At 45.3% G+C, this 26,040-nt stretch overlaps 1 protein-coding gene across 1 annotated transcript; it reads right to left on the reverse strand.

The window, feature by feature from the left end:
* Window positions 1–452: 452 nt before the first annotated feature.
* On the reverse strand, window positions 453–26,040 carry naa50 (N-alpha-acetyltransferase 50, NatE catalytic subunit). Its single transcript, XM_038817955.1, has 4 exons — window positions 25,842–26,040; window positions 16,970–17,089; window positions 3,560–3,626; window positions 453–1,116 (listed from the first exon to the last, which is right to left on the reverse strand). Exons 1-4 carry the CDS (start codon window positions 26,038–26,040, stop codon window positions 945–947), a joined length of 558 nt encoding a protein of 185 aa, XP_038673883.1. The 3' UTR covers window positions 453–944.

The raw sequence follows: 26,040 nt of genomic DNA on the forward strand, positions 1-26,040 counted from the left end.
TCCCAACTTGGAATATTACCCTTCCTTCGCTTTAGTCGGATCATAATCCTGGAACATCCTAACAGCACTGTAGACATACTTACATTACATGGATTGCAGCAGCTCAAGACGGCAGCTCACCACCGTCTTCTCTAGAGCAATTAAGAATGGGCAATGTATGTTAATCTAGCCGGCGATGAAATAATTTTTTTTTTTAAATAATTTAACCAAAGTCCCATTTCTTCACTTCAAATCCCAAAAGCTGACCCTTTATGTTCCAGCCATAACATTTGAGGTTTCATCAGGCTTGGATTGTGAAAGAAGACAACCCAAGGCTGCTCTACACATTAAATAGGAGCAAAGACAGGAATGGAGGCCAGTGTGTGGATACAACAAGAACTCCAGCAGGACAAAGGACTGGACATGGTTCCTGCTGACAAATGAATCAGTGAGCACAACCAGACTATCCAGTATCACCTTTAAAATTGAAATATTTATTCCATGAAATGAAAAGTGGGAGATATACTCCAATAGGCACAAATAAGTTTGTAGGACAATTAGTTCTTGAAAGTACTAATTCAACTTTTGTGGAAAAAATGAACTATGCACGAATCGGTCTGAATTTTTTTTCAATACAAAAATCAGATCACTTCTTTGCACGCTTGAAATTGAAAAACAAAAAAAAAAAAATTCCCATTTAGAACTCGGTAAAGTAATAAAAACATGCCCAAACCCCATGCTTTAATTACAGTTCTGGCAGATGGGTTGCTCGTCTCAAATACATTAATTCTAACTGGTGAAGATACAGAATGTTTTATGCGAGAATAATTTTGAGTGGTTTCAGGTTAACGTGGTAAGAATATTGCCACAACGCGTTGCAGAGAACAGGTTCCTCTCGACGCTCGCCCCCCAACCGTCTGTACAGACTTTTTTTTGGCAACAAACGTGCAAGCTCAGCCACAATTTCACTTCTGATTTTCCACACTCTGGCATGGAGAAATGTATTTGAGGGTTTTCTGCAAAACATGTGCATCAGCTGGCTCTATCCTCTTGTAGTAGTTCTTTTTAGTTTCTATTATTCCAAAGCCAAATTTTCTGTAGAATTCAATAGCTGATTCATTGCTGATTTGAACGTGCCTGCAAAGGTAAACATAGTGTTACTGTATGAAGCAACTTTAGAAACACAGCATTGCATCAGGACACATTTACAGCACAGCTGCAGCACTGAAGTGAAATGCTTTTGTTTAATTTTGCATTTACAAACTTATCTGCAGCCAGCACTTAACCAGATACCAAAAGGAAATGTAGCAAGGGTTCCCTGGGGAAGAGAATCGTGCTTTGTTTGGGATTTAATTTACACGTCGTGTTCACAGTAAGAAGTCTTACAACATCAGGTTAGAATTCAACAGGTTTGTTTCAAACACGAGCTTTAGGAGCACTGCTCCTTCCTCAGGTGAATGACTTCTTACTGTGCTCACCCCAGTCCAGCGACGGCATCTCCTCGTCGTGTTCAGCATTTGCACAAGGTGGTTTTGATTTTGTACCAATGTTAAACTTGTGATTATAGGAAGGATGTGGAACCATTGGAAAGGGTGCAGAGGAGATTTACCAGAATGGTGCCTGGTATGGAGGGAAGATCTTATGAGGGAAGGCTGAGGGACTTGAGGCTGTTTTCGTTAGAGAAAAGAAGGTTAAGAGGTGACTTAATTGAGGCATACAAGATGATCAGAGGATTAGATAGGGTGGACAGTGAGAGCCTTTTTCCTCGGATGGTGATGTCTAGAACGAGGAGAGATGGATATAAAACAGATGTCAGGGGTAGGTTCTTTACTCAGAGTAGCAAGGGCGTGGAATGCCCTGCCTGCAACAGTAGTGGACTCACCAACACTAAGGGTATTTAAATGGTCATTGGATAGACATATGGATGATAAGGGAATAGTGTAGATGGGCTTTAGAGGGGTTTCACAGGTCGGCGCAACATCGAGGGCCGAAGGGCCTGTACTGCGCTGTAATGTTCTATGTGACGTGCGAATGCCCTGCTATTGTGGCACACAGCGCCTGGATGCCACTTACTGATATCTGATTCGGATCGGGAGACAAGTAGAGAATTTAATAACAGTAATAATAATCTTTATTCGTGTCACAAGTCGGCTTACATTACACTGCAATGAAGTCACTGTGAAAATCCCCGAGTCGCCACGTTCCGGCGTCTGCTCGGGTACACAGAGGTAGAATTCAGAATGTCCAATTCACCAAACAGCACGTCTTTCGGGACTTGTGGGAGGAAGCCCACGCAGACACGAGGAAAATGTGCAGACTCCGCACAGACAGTGACCCAAGCTGGGAATCAAACCCGGGTACCTGGCGCTGTGAAGCAACAGTGCTAACCACTGTGCTACTTGGAGAGCTCAACAGCTTTCGTCATTGCAAGTTCCCTCAGAGTAGGTTAAGCCGAAAGAGTTTGAAATCCACACTTAGCCAAGAGTACAATTACTGGAAGCCCAAAGGGTCAAATTTACAGCAAGAACAATCTATTTATGTTGCTAGCAGCTCCAACAGCTGTTCAGAAGACCATACCTGGCACTTCCTGATGGATAGCCCACTTGCCGCTGCTCAGGTGGTTTGTGATGGTCTTAGTTTTTTGTATGAGTTTTAAGACAAGGTGAGAGTTATTTATGCTTCCTGTACACTTGGGACAGTTCAAAAAGGCTCATGGACCTCAGTCAAAACAACAATGAAGGCCCCTCTCCCACAAGCTGTGTCTTCACCATAAATTATTGTCTTTAACACAACTCTCCCGGCAAAAAGCCAAAACTTTCTGCAGCAAGTTCTAAATTTTAAAATCAGGTTGGAGCATAAAGCTATTTATGAACTTCTCAGTAAAGTTAGGTGTTTGTGTGGTGGAACACTCATCAGAAGGAAATAGTTTGGATGGATATTTAAGGAATTTGATTATAATGCAGGAAGGATGCGTGCTGCTGCCTTCACTCTCCCAGCTGCTTGAGGCAAGGAAGATCCATGATGACTGGGTAGCTTGGCAGCTGCAGTGGATGGCTGGTACAGGAGGTTTTTCTGCTTTCACCCTTTGCCACAGTCCACACTATGCTGCCATTGTGCCACATCTGTCAAAATTACCAAATACCTGTCATACTTCATGCCACAATGGGCTTTGTTACACCTTTCCAACATCTGTCCAACACGGTGAGATAGAGGCTAACAGGGCTCACCACAGGTGGTGGTGTACAGGACCTGAAGCGATAGGCTGTAGATCCAGACAGGACCTCCGATCAGAGATCAGATTCCATTTCGCCAATGAGGCATTAGGCAGGACCATCCAGTGAACAAGTTAAGAGTCACCTCCCAAAACTCAACGGATACAAGGAGTATCGGAGTGCATATTGCTTTCAGACGGTGCAGGCAAAGGCTGCAGACATAAATTTTCTGAGTGTACAGAAATTGTGTTTGTTGAACAAGCAACATCCCTGTACAATCTTATGCAATAACCATTCCCAAAACCCATGTTTAACAAACAATTATCTGCTGGGAAGGAACTGGTTTGAAGAAAACAGTGCATACTCACAGATAAATATTGTCAAAAGTTCCATCCTTTTCACAGATGTTTAACACATGATTCAGCATTTTAGTTCCTAAATAATGAAAAAGAATAAATCATTCAATGCTGGTAGTCCCGAGCACACATTCTCTGGACAAAAAACTGTCTGTGCATCAAAAGTAGGCAGTGACCCAAAATGTTGCATGCACATAATCCAATGCAGGGCACGATGATGAGCAAATATGATGCACTGGAAGTTTCCATGTCAGGGTGTACTCCAAGAAACAGATCATAATTTTGCAATAGATATAATGCCTTTATGGTGTTATACAAGTGTACCAAAACATCTGCTGGGACTACTTCAAGTTTCAGTTCTGACCTTCAAGCTGGGCTTTTACATCAACTGAATTAAAATTATACATTTGGAGTTGGATCTTAAAGCACAAATGATAGGAGCCTTCTCATTTTTACTGTTTCATGAGAATGCTTTTATATTTTTATTCAAACAAAATTTTCAGACAGACAAAAATAACCCCAACAGTTCTAAATCCCAATGCAGTTTTATACCGCCCCTTGTCAAAGAGGACCCTAACAAACTCACAAACCCTCCCCCCCCACACAACAACTGATCCAGTCACCATTCCCTCTCGGGAGCTGGAACCTACCCTCCTGAAATATATCCCTAAACCTCTCCAACCCAGGGGCAGCACAGTGGCAAGCACTGCTGCCTCACAGCGCTCAGGACCCGGATTCGATCCCAGCCCCGGGTCACTGTCCGTTTGGAGTCTGCACATTCTGTGTTTGCATGTGTCTTACCACGGAAAAAATCCAGAATTGAGTACTCTAAATTTAGTTTAAAAACACCTCTCCAACCCCTCCCTCTCCCCGAATGTTGAATCTAAACCAAATGGCACAAATCTATGGTTTCTGTAAATCAGCACCAACAGAGAGTCCAATTTAAATGCTGCATAAATTGATTCCAAATCCTCAGAGGCGAATACGACTAAAGCTCAATAAACGTTTTACCAGAGAACGGTACCAAGGGCCCTCAGACTTGACCCGATGCAAAAGCCTCCTTCATTCGCCCCCAAAGACAGTCTGGGTTCTCAAGCCACTCCCGCAATTTCTCAATGTTTGCCACTCAGTAATAACACAGAAGAGGTAGTGTTGTCTATACTTATGCTGATTGTCTATACCTTTGCAGAAATGCCCTGTGAACGCAAAGGGTCTTACCCACGCACAGAAGTGGATACTAAATTACTGACCCTACCAAAGAAAGCCTGAGAAATAAAGACTGGGAGACACTAAACAGAAACAAACATCTTGGGAGAATATTCATCTTGACCATCTGCAGTCGTTCTCTCCCCCCCCCCCCCCCCAAAGGTCAGAGGAAGGGCATCCCACCTCTTCAAATCAGCCCTCACCCCATCCATCAAACTGCCCCAAGTTAAATTTATGGAGCGAGGCCCTGTCATGGGCCACTCAAATTCCCACATACCGGAAATTAGTCCTGGCCGGACGAAATGGTAGCCTCCCCAGTTCCCCTCCCCTCCCAGACTGTACACCGAGAAAAAAAAAATCACTCTTGCCCAGGTTTAGGTTATATCCTAAAAAGGAGCCAAACTCCCTGAGCACCTCCATTCTCTCCCCCACATTGGAGAGTGGGTCCGTGACATATAACAGCAAATCATCTGCAGGCAAGGACACCCTATGTTCCCTCCCTCCAGAATGCCTTTCTTATCAGGTTCCAATACCTAAAGATGCTTCTCGTTGTTATGACCCATGACATCGGACAACAAAGACTCATCAATGGCGCTTTGTCCCATGACAACATCACAATTTAAAGTGGAGACTGACTGGATCAAATGGGCTCCAGCAGTTAAATTACAACTCCTAGATGTTTTAATGTCGGAGGCTAATAACACAACGGACTTAAAAGTACCCCACTTTCATACTTAACCTTTAACGGGCTAACTCTTGACCAAAGCTCTCTGGGGACCTGGCGGTGGCAAATTGTCAGAGCAGCAAGAAAGGATATAAATTCCATCCAGAGGGCGGCGCAGTGGTGCCTCATGGCACCGAGGACCCGGATTCAATCCTGGCACCGGGTCACTGTCAGTGTGGAGTTTGCACATTCTCCCCGTGTCTGCATGGGTCCCACCCCCACAACACAAAAGGTGTGCAGGGTAGGTGGATTGGCCACACTAAATTGCCCCTTAATTGGAAAAAAATGAGAATTGGGTACTCTAAATTCATATTGAAAAATAAATGAATAAATTCCATCCAGGGGTTACTGCTATGTTGGTTTAGCTCAGTTGGCTAGACTGCTGGTTCGGGTGCAGATTGAGGCCAACAGCACGGATTCAATTCCCGTACTGACTGAGGTTATTCACGACCTTGCCCCTTGCAGATATTCAATCTTGCCTTTCACCGAAGGTTAAATCACCACCAGTCAGCTCTCAAAGGGGAGAGCAGCCGATGATCGTCTGGGACCACAGCAACTTTACTTACTGCCATGTCACACATCTGATCAGGCAACTACCGTATTTTTGTCATAGTTGGATGCTGTATGTTGTGGTGTACTTTATCGGCACTTTGAACAGAAGTCCTAAATTTTAAACAGAAACCGGTCCAAAAGGGTGTTAAGTGAAGAAACTTGATGGGTTTAGTTATCAGACGCAGGTGCAGTCCATTCAACATGCTGCACTGCCAATTTTCGGAGAAGACTGAATGACTTATGGAATACAAAGCTTTTAAGCAGAATAACAAACTGTTCGGAAAGGTCATCTGCTTGAAATGTTAACTCGGTTTCTCATTTCAGAAACGCTGGAAGACTGCCTGAAAATTCCCACCATTTTGTGTTTCTGATTTCGATGCCGCAGTTTGATCAAACATGGGCTTGTCCAATTAACCGTGATCAATGTCCCTCTGTATATGATGGTATAGAGCAAAAAAAAAAGTTAATATTTTTATTCTTTTATAGCAAAATATTCAAAAAAACTTTTCATTTATACAACAATATCCCCAACACAAGATATACAACAATATCCCCAACACAAGATCACCCATCCTAACCCAGTTTCATACCAAGGCTATCCCCCCCACCGCGAGTCTCCCCATCCCCCCCAACCAACTAGACTGACTACCCCCCAATCCTCCCAATAGCCGACAGTAACCAGCTCCTTAAAAAAGGCCATGAATGGCTGCCACCTTGAATAAAACCCATCCATCGACCCTCTCATGGCATATTTGGATCTTCTGGTGCAAAGTTTCTATTAGATCCCCCAATCAAGTTGAAGCCTTAGGCGGCACCACCCGAGCAAGACTCGCCTCCGGGCTATTAGAGGGGCGAAGGCCAAGACATCTGCCTTCTTCCCCCTTCTGTAGCACCGGCAAGTCCAGCACGCCAAAAATGGCCACTATTGGGCACGGCTCTACCCTAACATCCAGAATCCCTGACATTGTTTCAAAAAAAGGACCCCAAAAATCATCAAGCTTGAGGCAGGACCAAAATATGTGCATGCAATTTGCTGGCCCCATAGAACACCACTCACATCTATCCTCCACCAGAGAAGAACCGACTCATACATGCCCTGGTCGAGTGCACCCTATACATCACCTTGAACTACATCACCGTAAAAATTCACTCTTGTTCATGTTTAACTTACACCCTGAAAAGGAAACAAACTTCCGGAGCACTTCCATTATCTCCCCCACATTGGAGAGTCTGTAATGTGTAATAGCAAATCGTCTGCATACAGGGACATCCTATGCTCCCCTCCGCCGTGCTGTATCCCCCTTCACTTAGAAGACCATCTCAGCACAATGGCCAGCGGCTCAATTGCTCATGCTAACAGCAATGGGGATAGTGGACACCCCTGCCTCGTACCTCAATACAAAACCAAACCCACGGTATAGATTTTGGCCCAAACCCAAAATGCCCTATAATCTTAAAAACACCTCCACTCCATGCGGTCAAATCCTTTTTCCGTATCCATCGAGATAATCACCTCTGGCTCAGCCACTGAGTAGGGTCACATCATGACATTCAAGAATCTCCTAATATTGGCCGACAGCTGCTGGCCCTTAATAAATCCAGTCTGCTCCTCTGACAAGCAGGGCTCCAAACGAGTAACCAACAGTTTAGCGTCAGCATTTAACAGAAATGGATCAGTACGACCTACACTCCATCAGATTTTTGTCCTTTTTCAAGATCAAGGAGATTGATGCCTGTGCCAGCATGGCCGGTAACACCCTCCGGGACAGAGAAACATTGAACATGTCCAGAAGTGGAACCAGCAGACCAGCAAACTGTCTAGAAAATAATCCACCCATGCCGGTGCTTTACCCGTCTGCATTAACCAAATACGATTCATGATCTCCTCCTGTCCAATTGGCGCCTCCAGCTCCTGCCTTCTTCCCGTTCCACTGCAGGAAGGTTAACCCATCCAAAAATTGCAACAGTCTCGAATTCTCCTCCGGAGGCTCAGACTTAGATAGCCCAGGTAAAAGGCCTCAAACATCTCACTGGCCTTCTCTGGGGCAGAAACCAATCCACCACCCGAGTCCCTAACCTGAACTATATCCCGGGAAGCAGCCTGCCACCTCAGCAGGTGAGCTACCAGACTGCTGGCCTTCTCCCCATACTCACATAACACCACCCTCGCACGATGAAGTGGGCTCATTGCCTTCCCCATTGAGAACAACTCAAAATCCATCTATAATTCTTTTCTCCCCACCAAAGCTCTGGCTTTGGTACAATCGATATTGGTGTCGACCTCAAGGACAGAAGCCACCAACCGGGGTCTCTTAATCCACCTGGATTTATTCCTATGTGCCTTATAAGAAATTATCTCCCCCTAATGACAGCCTTCAATGTTTCCCAGAGTGTGAAGGACAAAACTGCCACATTCGGATTTAACTCCACATAATTCCCAATAGCGGAGGACATCCATTCGCAATATCCCTCATTAGCAAACAGCACCATGTCCAACCACCATGGGGTCGTCGAGAGCACCCTGGCTCCAATAACAGATCCGTATAATGTGGGACATGATCCAATATTACGATCACCAAGTGCTCTGCCCCCCCAACCCCAGGGAGAAAAGACCATGAGGAAATCAATCTGGGAGTAAACCCGATGAACTGGGGGGGGGGGGGGGGGGGGAACCACTCCTCATCACTTGGATGTCTAAATCTCACCCCCCACCTCATGATTAACTGATACAAGTCAAAATCAGGAATAGAAGCCAGCACCTTCTCAATTAATTCTGAATCATTCCAATTCGGCGCATACATGTTAACCAAAACTACCGGTGTGCCCGCCAACACCCACTAACTAATACATAGCTTCCTCCTGAGCCCACCATAATGTTAACTAGAGAAAAAGTCATCCTTTTGTTAATCCACGCCACGGTTCCCATGTCCTAACATTAAAACTCGAGTGAAACACTTGCCCCACCCATGCATTCCACAGTCTTGTTTGAGCCCTAATTCTCAAATGGGTCTCCTGTAAAAAAAACCACATCAAACATTTCAGGTGGGCAAATACCTGGGACCTTTTAACTGGTCCATTTTACCCCTCACATTCCACGCTACCCCCCATACCAGATAAACAACCCACCAAGAACCAAACCCCGATCTCCCAACCCCATCAAAACAAACAAAAAAAATCTAATCTCGCTCCCTTTAGAATCAAAAGAAATCACCCCGCCCCCCTCAACCCCCCCGTAGGTAACCAGTTGTAGTCCTATTCCCCATTCCGTCCCCATTAACTAGCTAAACTGCTAGCGGGGTGACACCCATCTAGCGTAAAAATCAAGGTATTTTACACTGCATCAACCAACAGCCCCCAACTTTGATACCAAATAGTATAGGAAGGAAACAAAGAACCTCGCTCAAATCCCCACCCCAGACAGTTCCAAACATAAACCCCCAAATTCACCCAAATACAATGTCCACCCGCAAGTCCCATAACAACGCACCATCTTCCACTTTACAACCATCCCACACAAAAATACAAATACAGAAGAACACGAGAATGACTAAGCAAGCAAGAACATAATCTTCACTTTCCCCCAAATCCGTGTTTCTGAGCAAAGTAATTTGCTTCCCCCGGCATGTCGAAATAGTAGTCTGTCTCTGAAGGAAATCCAGAAATGAGCTGGGTACATCATCCCAAAATGTACTTAGCTCTAGTAGAGCGCCACCTTGACCTTATTAAACGCTGTACGCTTCCTAGCCAACTCTTCCCCAATGTCCTGATAAAATTCAGTTGGGATAGCCTTCCCATCCACACTCTTGAATGTCCTTTGCCCATCTAAGGACCTGCTCCTTACCCAGGTACCGATGGAACCGGACTATGATTGCTCGTGGTGGCTCCCTGATCTGGGCTTCTGTCTCAGCGAACGATGGGCCCGATCCAATTCAAGAGGGGTCGAGAAGAGTCACTGTCCAAACATCTTGCAAACGTAATCAGTAGCGCTTGTACCTGCCAGGGCGTCAGGTAACCCAAAAGTTCTTAAATTCTGCCACCTGGAATGATTCTCCAGGCCATCGAACTTGACTTTTAACCATGGCTCCTCCACCAGCAACGCTTCCAAAGAGACAATCCAACTGCTGTGATCAGTGAGCGCCTCCTCCATCGCCTTAACCGTCACCCCCTGTACCTCCACCCGCTGATCTAACCTGTCCAAGGTCACATGAATAGGTACCACAGGCCCCTCAATCACCTACACCAGATCCTCGCTGTTAACTGAATTCACCCGACAAGAAGTCCACTGAGTACTTGGTCATCCCCTGAGGGCGCAACGATGCCACAGAGACCTCCACCATTTTCTCCCCTTCTGAGGTTCGAAAGCCTCAGTGCGACCAGGATCCCTTGCACGATCTATGCCCTTTGTGTTGTACCCACCAGACATCACTCACTAGAGGGGATCTATTTCCGCCGAACTGTACCAATTTCTTCCCAAAGATCACCCGTTAATTGGGCAGAAGGGGCCCAAAAAAAACACCCCAGGCGGGAGCTGCCTCATGTGCAACTACTCACCTCATGGCTGCCACCGGAAGAGAAGTAAAAAATATTGATCGAAACACTGATTTTTAAAAAGTGAGTCCAGATATTTTCAATTCCAACCGATGTAAACAGAGTATCCACCATGACAGCTTTTGCCTGCTTACCTATCCAGTTTTATGCAGAGACTTCCCAATATGCTCAGTGTCCATTCCGAATGTTTCTATCACAATTCCGTTCCAGCAACAAGCATTTGCCACATTCCCTGCACTCAGCTGTTAAATATGTTTAACATTCGGCCAGATTTCATGCCCAATAACCACGAATAGGCAATAATAGCAAGCTGTTCATGCTTACATTCCATTACTAAAATGCACAATTGAATGGACAACATTTACATTTCAATGTCAAATATACAAGCCTGTGGAACTCATCAACCCAGGGATTAGAGAAGATGACACAGACAGAATGGCCTGTTTATGTGCTGCAGATTTTATTTAAGGACAGTTGCATCTTACAGACCTCTAAATGTCCACTCCATCCTGGCATACCTGGCTACATTTCATTTCTAGGTCTAATTAAAATACTCTTTTTACTTGTGTATTTAACTTTTCCCTTTTCCAATATTTATCCGCCACTCTTTTAAAAAGCAGCATGGATTTTGCTACCACCACCGTTTCTGATAGGGCATGCCACGAGTTACAAACTGGGTTGAGAGAGAATAGGAACCCTTGTCCCCGTCCCTTAAAGTCCGTAATCAGTCTGTCTTTTGAAAGGGAAGATATGCGTGTTTATTGACCTCGGTGTGTGGCCAATGTGAACAACCCGCAGCAAGCTTTCCTGGATTTAAATAAAGAGGGCTATTTATTGAAGCGTTCACCTCACAAAATCTAACCTAACATCACTCCCTCCCCAACTCTCTCGCGCACACTCAAAGAAAATACAATTAAAATGGATAAAAAGCGGATAGTGCACTATATGTGTTACAAAGGAATAGTTTGAGAGTCACGTGATTAGGTCATCTCAGCAGAGGCCAGGTGAAGAACAGGTTCTTTTTCACACTTGAAATGTCGCTAGGAGAATTCAATAATTTACGGCACAGATGTTGCGGCCTCCCATTTAACATCACAGATGTTGCGGCCTCCCATTTAACATCACAGATGTTGCGGCCTCCCATTTAACATCACAGATGTTGCGGCCTCCCATTTAACATCACGAGTACTATAGTTCGAGTACTATAGATGGGTCAGTTTTTGTGCAGTGTGTGCAGGAGGGTTTTCTGACACAGTATGTAGACAGGCCAACAAGGGGCGAGGCCACATTGGATTTGGTACTGGGTAATGAACCCGGCCAGGTGTTAGATTTAGATGTAGGTGAGCACTTTTTATAAATGACCTGGAAGAGGGTGTAGAAGGATGGGTTAGTAAATTTGCAGATGACACGAAGGTCGGTGGAGTTGTGGATAGTGCTGAAGGATGTTATAGGATACAGAGGGACATAGATAAGCTGCAGAGCTGGGCTGAGAGGTGGCAGATGGAGTTTAATGCGGAAAAGTGTGAGGTGGTTCACTTTGGAAGGAGTAACAGGAATGCAGAGTACTGGGCTAATGGCAAGATTCTTGGTAGTGTAGATGAACAGAGAGATCTCGGCATCCAGGTACATAAATCCCTGAAAGTTGCCACCCAGGTTAATAGGGCTGTTAAGAAGGCATATGGTGTGCTAGCCTTTATAAGCAGGGGGATTGAGTTTCGGAACCACAAGGTCATGCTGCAGCTGTACATAACTCTGGTGCGGCCGCACCTGGAGTACTGCGTGCAGTTCTGGTCACCACATTATAGGAAGAATGTGGAAGCTTTGGAAAGGGTTCAGAGGAGATTTACTAGGATGTTGCCTGGTATGGAGGGAAGGTCTTACGAGGAAAGGCTCAGGGAATTGAGGTTGTTTTCGTTAGAGAGGAGAAGGCTGAGAGGTGACTTAATAGAGACATATAAGATAGTCAGTGGGTTAGATAGGGTGGACAGTGAGAGTCTTTTTCCTCGGATGGTGATGACCAACACGAGGGGACATAGCTTTAAATTGAGGGGTGATAGATATAGGACAGATGTCAGAGGCAGTTTCTTTACTCAGAGAGTAGTCGGGGTGTGGAACGCCCTGCCTGCAACAGTAGTAGACTCGCCAACTTTAGAGGCATTTAAGTGGTCACTGGATAGACATATGGATGAAAATGGAATAGTGTATGTCAGATAGGCTTCAGATGGTTTCACAGGTCGGCGCAACATCGAGGGCCGAAGGGCCCGTACTGCGCTGTAGTGTTCTATGTTCTAGATGTTGTGGCCTCCCACTTTACGCGATGTTGCGGCCTTTGGTCCTGCTGATTTTTGCTATGGTGTTTACAAACTGACCGCTTTCTCCCCGTCCTTGAAGTAAGAAAGACAGTCATGTTCATTACTTCTGTTGTCCACCCGGAAGGATTTGAAGTTTGCAGCCATTGTTAAAGAACAGGGTGGATGGTGGCTATTCATGCCTAACTTATGATTTGACCGTTTTCTTTATAGCTCTCGGTGTTAAGTTCTGAGATGGTGAGTCTAGGAGTCCATAGATTGAATTTTGGGTTAAGTCGACAAACAACAGGAAGTATGAATTCCACAGGTGGTTTCACCTTGATATTACCATTCAAGGAGGGACTCCACCCATAGTCTTTCAATTAGGTACAGATAATGCCAGATATTTAAGATACTGGAGTCTGTGCAGAATTCCAAAATTCACCTGACCCTCAGCAGCCAATTTAGCAGCCTTTCATAGAATCATTAAATTTACAGTGCAGAAGGAGTTCATTCGGCCCATCGAGTCTGCACCGGTCCTTTGAAAGAGCTCCCTACTTAAGCCCCCACCTCCATCCTATCCCCGTAACCTAGTAAACCCACTTAACCTTTTCTTGGACACTACGGGAGTAAACCGGAGAACCCTGGAGGAAACCCATGCAGACACGGGGAGAAAGTGCAAACTCCACACACAGTCATCCGAGGCCAGAATTGAACCTGGAGCTGTGAAGCAGTATTGCTAACTACTATGCCGTAGATACAGAGTAAAGCTCCCTTTAATGTCAGTTTTTGAAAAAGGCAGTTCCAGAAAATTCTATACTGAATATAGTCCATATTTAAAGTTATGAAGTGCTTTTGCTGGTCATGACATACATATTAACCATAGATTTCACCTTGACTGCTTAAACTGATGCCCTTTACTCACCAATCGGTGCAAGAGACACTTTCTGAACTTCTCTGATCAAAATCTCAAGTACTGACTACATTCTCAGTTATTAAATTAAAATTAGGTGTCAGTATCCTCGCCTACTCAGATGGTTGGGGGTTGAAGACTTGAAATCTTTGATGGTTTTGGGAGAGGTTAACAAAGCTGTTGCAAAACATATAGGGCTCTTTGCTTTGTAGTGGCACAGAGTGCAGAAGCAAGAAATTACATTAAACCTTTCCAGACCCTAGCTGGAGTATCAAATCCAATTCTGTGCACTACACTTTAGGAAAGATGTAAAGGATTTGAAGAAATTTACAAGCTTGGTTCCAGGGTTGGGGGAATTACCGTTCTGAGGAGAGGGGGGGTTGTTGGGTTACGGGTATAGGGTGGATACGTGGGTTTGAGTAGGGTGATCATGGCTCAGCACAACATCGAGGGCCAAAGGGCCTGTTCTGTGCTGTACTGTTCTATGTTCTATAAAGTGAAGAAGGTCCAGCGGAGATTTAATAGCAATGCTCAAACGTTAAGACAGTTCAGAAAGAGTAAATAAAGGGAAACTGTTTCCAATGGCCGAAGAGTCGAGAGTGCAGATTTAAGGTGATTGACAAATTGACAGGAGGCAAAATAAAGAAAATCAACTTTTCAAACAAGTGGTTATGATTTGAAATGCTCCCAGTCTGATAGGGTGGTATAAACAGGTTCAGTGGAAACCTTTAAAAGGGAATCGGATAAATATTTGAAAGACTGCAGGGATATGGGGAAGGGGTTAGCGAGTGGAACTCTCTGAACTGCTCGTCAAAAAAGCCAGTGTGGATTCAATAGGCCAAATGGCCACTTTCTGAACTGAGCAATTTTATAATTTCACAGACACAAGCACACAATCAAATCTGACACTCCAGTGCAGTGCGGAGGGAGTCTGGCATTAGCAAAGGTGTTATCTTTCAGATGTGCCACTAAACAGAGCCCCCACCTGCCCTCTCAAGTGGACAAAAAGGGTCCCATTGCACTAATTTGAAAAGCAGCATAGGAGTTATGCCCTGGTATCCTTGCCAAGATTTATTCCTTAAGCAACATTATAACAGATGATACAACTATTGTCACACACTGGTTGCGGGGATCTTGCTGTGTGTAAATTGGCTGGTGTGCTTCACATATAACAGTGACTGCACTTCAAATTGGTTGTGAAGCACTTTGGGATGACCTGAGGTTGGCAAAGGTGCGACAGAAATTCAGGTCTTCATTTGTTATTAGCCAATTTCCCAACACAGGTCAGATGCTGAGAGTGAAAAGGAACCAATCCCCTAGACAAGAATAGACCATGAGAAGTGGCACATCGTGAAGAGAAGTAGGGAGCAATCTTCCCAAAAATGTTTTCCGTATCCAAAAATTTGACATTGAGAAGTCATGTCCACTAGGTGGTGGTGGTAGGCGATGTGGTCATTTGACCAAAATTAAACTGTGGCTTGGACCTTAAACGGATTCAATTCATACGCAGAGCTAATTTCTTCGGGAAAATCACACACACAGCTCATTTCTTCTGCTTTAAGATTCCACGAGACTGTAAAAAATTGTATTATTTCCACAGTTTGTTTTATAAAGACAATATTTCCTCCATGCGCAAAGTATAGCCCAAAAATGTCTTCAGAGAGCTGCAATATACAGCCACATCTCTGCTGAGGACTTTGCAAAAGCAGTCCAGCTTCACTGTATGCTCAGTTATGAAGTTTATCTGGCAGGCTTGGCATCCAGCCATCCTCATCCAGTACAGCCTTAAAGGGTGGGTTTGAGCATCTGGGGGGTTCAGAGTGGCGTTGGGCATTAAGTGCAGCCAATTCTATACTTCCCAACACCTGGTGTAAAAGAAAATAAATAATTCAGAAGCAACATATGAAACAAAAACATTTTATCTTGGATCGGGAAATTAAGAGTCATTAACAAAGTTCTGCCCTACCCTGGCTGAGAGTGTCATAACTCCACATCGGAGCGAAGATATCAATGATACCCTTGTAAAGTGTTTCTGCCTCATTCATTCCAGCAGGTTTGAGCAAATCTAACCAGTAACTGTGATATTTGATTCTCTGAACAAACACTGGATGTTACATCGCTCGCAACAATGTTCTCGGAATGTACTAAACAAAACCAGACCAGTGAACGCCAAATCTGAGAACAGGCTATTTAATGCACTGACCCCATTACTCATCCCACAACCCAAAGATGTGCAGGGTAGGTGGATTGGCCATGCTAAATTACCCCATAATTGGGAAAAAATAATTGGGTACTCAAAATTTTTTTTTTTTTTTAAAGTTCATCACTCAACTACCATTTAACGTGGGTGGTAAGGTGGCATGGTGGTTAATAATAATCTTTATTGTCACACGTAGGCTTACATTAACACTGCAATGAAGTTACTGTGAAAATGCCCTCGTCACCACATTCCAGCGCCTGTTCAAGTACACTGGGGGAGAATTCAGAATGTCCAATTCATCAAACGACTTGTGGGAGGAACCCAGAGGAAACCCACACAGACATGGACACTGCCTCACGGTGCCGAGGAGCCGGGTTTGATCCCGGCTCCGGGTCACTGTCTACGTGGAGTTTGCACATTCTCCCCGTGCCTGTGTGGGTCTCACACCCACAACCCAAAAATGTGCAGGGTAGGTGGATTGGCCACACTAAATTGCCCCTTAATTGAAAAAATAGAATTGGGTACTCTAAATTTGTTTTAAAAACGACCATTTAACGTAGTAACCAACTCCAATTTGAATGTTCCACTTCAGAGGGCAGCGAGTGCCTGGAACGAGCTGCCAGAGGCAGCAGTACAGGTGGATACAATTTTGACAGCATTTAGACAGTTATATGGGAAAGCTGGGTATAGAGGTTCATGGGCCAAATGCGGGCAATTGGAACTAGCTTAGTGGTAAAAACTGGGCAGCATGGGCAAGTTGGACTGAAGGGCCGGTTTTCAAGCTGTAAACCTCTATGACTCGAATGTCCTCTATCTAACCTATCAAGTTCTTGGATCATCTGAAACCTCCTAATCAGATCAGCCTTTAAGCTCCTATGCTCAAAGAAACATAAGCAGAGTTGAAGCAACCTCGTCTAAGTAGGTAAGAAACTTCAAGAATTATAAAGGCACCAGAGGAAATTTGATTTTGTAATCTTCTCATTCAACTTACCTATTCCTAGCCTGCGGTATGGTGCCAGGCATCCCAGGGTCATGATGTACAATCGCTTTTGGTTTTGCGAATGATCCACCCTACAACACACTGCGCCCACTGCAATGTCATTGAAATAAGCTGAAAGTAAACCAGATTAAACAATTCTTGAATATCACCAGGCAGCACTACACATTTCCAACCAAAACGGATGCCAAACAAAATTATACAATAAACCACATTGTTTCCTCAATGCTACATAATTTTCTTCCGAACATACATTTGGCTTTATTAAAAAGAGATTAAACTTTATGTAACATCTTTTACAATCGATCACCATTTTGAAAATTATCCTAAATTTTAGTTTAGTTTGATCCTATGTTTGCCTTGCAACTCTCCCTCAGCTTCTCAACGATACAGGTTATGGTGATGGCCACTGGGAATTCCAATCATTTCAATTGGTTGCTCCAGACACAATCCTCAGAACCCTGCAAACCCTCCACCCAGGCAACTGTTGTTGCTTGCTCAGCTTCGCAGGAGGGAAAGCCAGCTGTAAACCAACTCCAAGGCTGGTCCAAAATCCACCGCGCCAGTTTTTAAAAAAGATGCTGACGAAGCAGTGAAGGAGCCGAGGGAGGAAGGGACGTGCCAACATTTCACCGTTAGTCTTGTAGAGGCTATGACGTAGTTTTGATTAGATAGATAGGGAGCGATTGTTCCCACTGGCAGGGGGTAAGCAATCAGACAATGCAAGAGGTTATTTTTTTTCCCCAACACAGTGAATTGTTATGATTGGAATGCACTGCCAGGAAGGGTGATGGAAACAGATTCAATCGTAACTTTCAAAAGGGACCTGGAAAACTACTCAAAGGAAACTGGATCCCACTTCAGAAGTGGTACTGATTAGATAGCTTTTCTGGAGATCTAGCCAGTACAGACACCACAGGCCGTAACGCCACCTGCTGAGTGAGCTGTATGATTTGAGAAGCTATAAAATGGAGGAAATATTACATGCGATGATCAATTTATTTTTTTTTTACTTCCAGGCTTTCTTACCCCTTGAACACAATACCATTAAAAATCAAACAGAACTGCTTAAATCTCATACCAAAGACTGCGATTAAATGCCAAAAGCTGCTGCACCCCAGCTGGCCTGTGATCAGCAATGCACGCACACCCTTGCAGGTTTGAATGGCCCCTTCTGTTAACATTTCAGTATGCATTGAGGATAGATAGGGTTGCCTTTGGATTCGATCAGTAGAACTCGGTTACAGATTTTTGTTATATAATCATAGGATTCAGTCTTGCATAACCAGTTAGATTTTCTGTAAAAACTGTACAAGTACCTTTTTGAACAGTCACATAGAAACGGTGACATTCTCAAGTCGTAGGGCACCCTTGCAACTTAAACATGCAAGGACAAGAATTTGGTAATTTCACATCAAAACAGTTCAGGGTACCCAGGCAGACGAAATGTCAATACTGCTTGTCCTCCTACTCTATCTGCCTGGGATTCTCTGCCATTAAACTAGAGCAATCTAGGAATAGTGACCCAGAAGCAGGGCAACCATGACCTCAATCCTAAAAAGACTGGGTCAATGTCTTGAGAGATTCAATGAAGAGAGGGTCTGGCGAGTTCATAACTCATGCCCACAGAGAACTGAGTGAACGCTACACTGTCAGTTATGGCTTTAGTTTTATGCCTTATCTGAAAAAAGTCCTAGCTATCTGTGACAGTGAACATTGAAAATCATATGGATTGCTCAGGAGATAGGGTTTAAGTTTTTCTGACATGAAAACAATTTGTTGATATATGATTTGCACTAAACAGCCAGGTTCTAATGGGTTTCAACATTTCCAACGGCTGGATGCAAGGGCAACATCATCAAATTCACTCCAATACACAGCGACAAAGATGGTTACAGACCCAGGGGGATGGTATGTCATGGTTAGTGAAGCCCCAGTGGTCCGTGTAAACGTGAATGCTCCCAACTGGGACAACGCGGAATTCATGGAAAAGAGGTGGACCGGCAGTTTTCCACAGCCCCAACCGTGGAACTAATGGCAGAGGGGGAAAAAGTTACAAATGGACTTTGACCTGCTCTCCAACAGACATGTCGAGGGGGCCTTTTACGAGCATGGAGACAAAGCCAACCACCTGCTGGCTCACCAGCTGAGGAAACAGGCAGCCACGAGGGAAAGAGCTCAGGTCAAAGAGAGGTGCAGCAAGGTAGTCGCCAGAACAGATCAATAAAGCCTTTGCAACCTTCTACAGAAGGAGGGGGACTCGAAGATGAAGCAGTTCCTCAACGGACTGGACATGCCAGTCATGGGGGTAGGTAGAACCATTAGAAGTGAGGGAAGCCATGGAATGTATCAACTCCATGCAGACGGGAAGGCGCCGAGACCAGATGGATGCCCCAGCACCGACCCCACACCTGCAGAAGTTTGCAGACTCGCCAGCAGGGGGTGCCCTACCACCAACACTGGCCCAAGCCTCAATACCACTGATACCCAACAAAGACAAAGACCCAACAGAATGCTGGTCCTACAGACACATCTCACCCCTAAACGCTGACGCAAAGATCCTGGCAAAGGCACGAGTGTGGCGGCTGGAGAGCTGCACGTCAGAGGTAGTCACATAAGGTCAGACGGGCTTTGTCAAGGACAGGCAGCTCACAACGAACAACAGGCACCTGATGAACGTGGTGATAACCCCATCCGGAGAGAGAACACCAGAAGTGATCATCTCCCTGCACACAGAAAAGGCCTTCGACAGAGTCGCAAGGAGGTACGTCCTAGAGGTACTGGAACAGTTTGGGTTCTGGACAGAGTTCACCCCCTGGGTGAATCTACTGCACAGCACTCCCATGGCAAGCGTAGGACAAACAGCACCAGCTCAAGATACTTCTGGCTGCACAGAAATACGAGGCAAGGATGTCCTTTATCTCCGCTACTGTTTGCCCTGGCGATCGAGCCACTGGCAATCACTCTCAGATTGGCGAAGGAGTGAGGTATCCAATGGGGAGACAAAGAGCATAGAGTCTCATTCATAGAATTTACAGTGCTGAAGGAGGCCATTCGGCCCATCCAAGTTTGCACCGGCCCTTGGAAAGAGCACCCCATTTAATCCCATACTTCCAACCTATCCCAGTAACCCCACCTAACCTTTCTGGACACCAAGGGCAATTTAGCATGGCCAATCCACCTAGGTAGGGTCCACATCTTTGGACTCTAGGTGGATAAACTGCTCCTCCACATCTCAAATCCCCTGGCCAGCATGGAAATGATAATGAAACTTCTAAAGGAGTTCGGAGCCTTCTCAGATTACAACCTACCTGGGGATCCACGACTGGACACGGGTCCACTAATGCAACCTGGCGAGTCTGGTGGAGGAAGTTAAAAATGACCTGCAGAGGTGGCGAGTGCAGCTAATCAAAGTGAAATGTGCTGCCCAGGTTCCTCTTCCTGTTCGGTCTCTGCAGGCAACAGGTTAATCATGGCACGAGAACGAGAGAGCGAGACAGAGACAGAGAGAGAAAAGTGGGAGGCCTGGCCCCATCTAACCTACAGATCCACCAGTGAGCAGCCACAGCAGAAAAAGAGTGCGAGATGGGTCAAGGAACCGGAGTGGGTGAGGATGGAGGAGCGTTCCTGTGCAGGGATGTCCCCGTCCTTCCGAGGGCTGGCCACAACCGCACTCCTAACCCCTAGCCAGGTACTCTAATAGCCCAGTGGTAGCCGCACTCAGAACGTGGCACCAAATCAGGTAGAACTTCAGTCTAACCGAAATGGCCATCATGCCCCCATCTGCGACAACCACAGGTTCACTACAACAATGATCGCCTCCTTCAAAAGATGGAGACAGGACAAGGGGACTTTGATGGTTAGGGACATGTACACCCACGGTAGAGTAGAGACCCTGGGGGAACCCACGGATATATTCAGTTCAAAAACTTCCTCCACAAAGAAACAACATACCCCCAGATACCAGGACACTCACTGGAACTGCTGGACACGTGCTGGTCTGGAACGCACTGCCTGGGAGGGTGGTGACGGGTCTGGAACGCACTGCCTGGGAGGGTGGTGACGGTCTGGAACGCACTGCCTGGGAGGGTGGTGACGGTCTGCAACGCACTGCCTGGGAGGGTGGTGACGGTCTGGAACGCACTGCCTGGGAGGGTGGTAGAGGCGTGATGCCTCACATCCTTTAAAAAGTACCCGGATGAGCACTTGGCACATCATAACATTCAAGGCTATGGGCCAAGTGCTGGCAAATAGGATTAGGCAGATAGGTCAGGTGTCTTTCATGCGTCGGTGCAGACTCGTTTGGCCGAGGGGCCTCTTCTGCACTGTAATATTCTGTAACATAGGTGAGGGAGAACTCTGCGGACATGCATGGGAAACTGTTTTTAGAGGAGGTACTCTTACCCCTGGACGAGACTAGGAAAAAATGGGACGAGGAGCTAGGAATGGAGATAGGGGGAGGGCTCTGGATCGAAGCGCTGAACAGGGCAAACTTCACCTCAATGTGCACAGGGCTGAGCGTAACATAGCTAAAGGTGGTGCACAGAACGAACCTAACCAGAACTTGAATATGCAAACAGTGCCAGGGAGGCCCAGCCAACCACACCCACATATCCTGCCCCGGACTCATCCTTCTTTGAGGCCATGTCCAAGGCTGTGGGGGCGAGGGTGGAGCCGTGTCCAAAACTGGCGGTCTTCGGACTAGCAGGTCAGTTATGGGGAGGGGGGCCGACACCGTAGCCTTTGCCTCCCTGGTCGCCCACTGGATAATCTTGCTCGGCTAGTGAGCAGCAGTCCCACCCAAAGCTGCAGGCTGGCTGTACGGCCTGCCGGAATCTTTCAGGCTGGGGAAAATAAAACTCGGCATCTGTGGATCGGAAGGCAGCTTCCACAGCACATGGAAGCCGTGCACAATGAACCATTTTTGTTATTTGTGTTTCTTTCGACTACAACTCAAACCCAGATACTGGCAATCTCCATTGCTGGGAGCGAGGGAATCTGGTACTGCACGAACAGAGGGCAGAGGGCCACTCAAGACCTTTCAAAGAATAAACCTCTAATGCCTGTGTTTTTTAGTGTGCTCAAAGCTCTGGTTACAGCTCTTTCTCATGCCTTTAGTTACATAAAACTTTCTTCACAGAGACAGCCTATTCAGCCCAATTGGTCAATGCTGTTTCAGGTCTGCAACATGAGGAAATCGCTTTAACAGAAATGTAGTGAATTGTTGTGATCTGGGATGCACTAAACGGCGGTCGACGCTGATTAAATAGTAACTTTCAAAAAAGAAAATAAATTATTGGGCATTTGGAGAAGAGCCGTTCAGTGGGATTAACTGAATAGCTCTACTAAAGAGCTGAATGGCCTCCTGTGCTGTATCGCTAGTTGATTCAACAAGCCTCCCCCCACGCCTTCAATGTGGCAAATTAGAAACTGTTCCCCTTTTTGCTTGCAGCTGTAGCCACATTCCATGGATTTGCACTTGCTATTCTTTGTAACAAACAAGAAATAATTTACCTCCAGAATACAAGTAGGGAGTTTGGCTTTCAAAAAGCATGGGCAGCAGAAAGCTCTGTACAGACCTATACAATGTAATCTGGGTTCCATCTCTGGCATACATGCAGAGATGCTGTGTGGTATGGCACACTGGGCTAAATTGCTGGCTTTTAAAGCAGACCAAGCAGGCCAGCAGCATGGTTCAATTCCCGTACCAGCCTCCCCGAACAGGCGCCGGAATGTGTCGACTAGGGGCTTTTCACAGTAACTACACTGAAGCCTACTTGTGAAATAAGCGACTTTCATTTCATTCATGGAATCCCTAAAGGGCAGGAGGCCATTCGGTCCATCGAGTCTGCACCGACCCTCTGAAAGAGCATCCTAACTCAGTCCAGTCCCCAACAAACCCATGAGTCAACCTAACTTCTGGACACCAAGAGGCAATTGATCATGACCAATACACCTTACGTGCAAATCTTTGGATTGTGGGAGGAAACCAGAGCACCCGGAGTAAACCAACACAGACACGGGGAGAATATGCCAACTCCACACACAGTTCCCAAGGTTAGAAATAAACTCGGGTCCCTGGTGTTGAGGCAGCTGTGCTAACCACTGTGCCGCGTTCAAAAACTAAAATTTCAATATTCCTTGTAGGAGAAACTTAGGTAGAGGTCACTCTCCTGCATGGTCCCAACATGCAAACGCTTCGATTCCAAAGGTGTCCAGAACACACACCAGTCCAAAGCTCGTATGAATGCATGGCAGTAGCGCTATTATTTTCTTTTTATTATTGGGCTTCAAAGAAAATAAAAGGATTTGTCACATGTTTATGGAGCTAGATTCGGAAGCAGAAAGAGAATTTCTTGTGGTTCTGCATACAAAAATCCCTTCCATGAATCCCTCTGCTGTGAATCTGGTTCAAGTGGCTGCTTGTCGTCGGTCCTGATGACCTGCATTTACGAGCTGTTTTTTTCCAGAACAAGAAAGCATTTCATACAGTCTATTTTTGCAAGCAAATGATGAGCAGTTTCTGCTCATTTTAAATCATCACTTTGATGAGGGTGTTTCCATATATTAGGCATAGAATTCCTTCAGTGCAGGAGGCCAATCTGCCCATCGAGCCTGCACCAACCCTCTGAAAAAGAACCCTACCTAGGCTCACTCCGCCGTCCTATCCCCGTAACCATACCTAACCCGCACAACTTTGGAAACGAAGGGGAAATTTATCACGGCCAATCCACCTAACCTACACATCTTTGGACTGTGGGAGGAAACGGGAGCACCTGGAGGAAACCCACACAGACACGGGGAGAATGTGCAAACTCCAAACAGGCAGTTACCCAACGCTGAAATTCAACACAGGTACCTGGCACTGTGAGGCAGCAGTGCTAACCACTATTGTGCAGCTTTCCAGCACCCCAACTGTTGTTTAAGAGCACTTTGCTTCCTGGCAAGGCTAATTGTTCTCAAGAAGTGGTGATTAGCCACCTTCTCGGACAACTGCAGTCTGTGATATGCAAGTACCACAGAAAAGCTGTTAGGGAGGGAGTATCCAGATTTGACCCAATGACAGAGATGAAAGTCCACAGAGGAGAAGTAAAATCTGTATGATAAATGGATACAGATACAGCACCATGGGTAATCCTACAACACATGGACTGCAGTGGTTCAAGAAGGCAGCACACCACCACTACCATCAGCATTGTTGACCATCTTCCAAAGCTCTTTAGATTCTGGAATTATTGCTGAAGGTTGGAAGGTAGCAAATGTCACCCCAATATTTAAGGGGGGGGGGGGGAAAGAGAGAGAACAGTGAACAACAGACCTGTTAGCCTTATATCAGTGGTAGGGGAAAATGCTGGAAGGATGTGATGAATAAACACTTGGACAATCATGATCTGATGGGCAGTCAGCATGGATTTACAAATGGGAAATCATGATCGACGCACTTGTTGGAGATTTTTGAAGATGTTAGTAACAAAATTGAGAAAGGAAAGTCGTCGGCCTTAATATATTTGGACTTTGAGGCTTTTGGTAAGTCCCCACAGAAGGTTAATTATAAATCACAATAAAAGCACATCAGTTAGGTAGCAACATATTGTCATGGGTTAACGATTGGCAGAAAACAGAGTAGGGCAAATAGTCATTCTCGCGTTGACAGACTGGGGCTAGTGGGATAGAACAAGGATCAGTACTTGTGGCCCCAGCTGTTCACAATACATCAATGATTTAGATGCGGGGGCATGTAATATTTGTAATAATAAAATGTAATAGTTCCGAAATTGTGCACGATACAAAGCTAGGCTGGAATGTGTTGAGGAAGATGCAAAGAAGCTACAGAAGGATTTGGACAGACTTAGTGAGTGGGCAAGAACGTGGCAGATAGAATATATGTGGAAAAATGTGAGGTAATTCACTTTGGTAGAACAAACAGATGTGCAGAGCATTCCCTAAATGGTAAGAAATTGCAAAGTGTAGATGTAAAAGGGATCTGGGTGTCCTTGTCCATAGACACTGAAGACTCGCATGCAGGTTCAACAAGTTGTAAGGACGGCTAATGGAATGTTACCTTTATCCCAAGAGGATTTGAGTACAGTAGTAGTGTGGTCTTTTTTCAATATATAGGAACTTGGTTTAGACTGCACCTGGAGTACTGTGTGTTTTGGTCCCCAGAAAGGATATTATTGTCATAGAGGGAGTGCAACAAAGGTTCACAGACTTGTGACCGGGGGATGACAGGACTGTCTCATGAAGAAAAATTGGGCAAACTGGGACTGTATTCATTCAAGTTTCGAAGAATGAGAGGTGGATCTTATTGAAACCGACAAAATACTTAAAGAATGGACAGGGTAAATGCTATTAAGATGTTTGGTTGGAGAGTCTAGAACCAGGAGGCAAAATTTTAAAATGAAGGCGAAGCCAATGAGGACCGAGATGGGGAGAAACGTCTTTACACAAAAGGTTGTGAAGCTTTGGAATTCTCAGCCCCAGAGGGATGTGGAAGCTCAGGCATTGAGGGTCTTAAAGCAGAGATTGGTCATATCTGATTAACAATAATATAAAGGGTTATGGTGATAGTGGATGTAAACGGCAGTGAAGTGTCTGATCAGCCATTATCGTACTGATTGGCGGGGCAGGCTGAATGGCCTACTCTTGTTCTTTGTTCCTAAACGCTGGCCTGACCAATGAATCCCATGAATGAATATAAAAAGTAAAATTTGATTCTCATACTTATTTGGCTAACTATTTGAATATGGCACCAGCACAGGTTTCAACGCTGACAAAATATTACAAGCAATACATTGACAAATTATTGTTAAAATGATTTAGCAGTAAATAAGTGTGCGAGTACATGCAAAAACACAAATTTTACCTAATTTGCAAGTTCTCCAACCTCCAGCACATCCTTGTAGAATTTGTCGTTGTAACTGACAGGGGAAGATGACCTGGTTTAACCGTTTCAGCTGTTTGATGTTATGTGGAGTAACATCTCCAAGCTCAATCCGGCTACTGGAACAAAACAAAGATGTTTCATGTAACTGTGCCTGGAGAAACAGATCAATTTGAATCAT

This window comes from Scyliorhinus canicula, chromosome 14, assembly GCF_902713615.1.
Source record: "Scyliorhinus canicula chromosome 14, sScyCan1.1, whole genome shotgun sequence".
NCBI classification, from domain to species: Eukaryota; Metazoa; Chordata; class Chondrichthyes; order Carcharhiniformes; family Scyliorhinidae; genus Scyliorhinus; species Scyliorhinus canicula.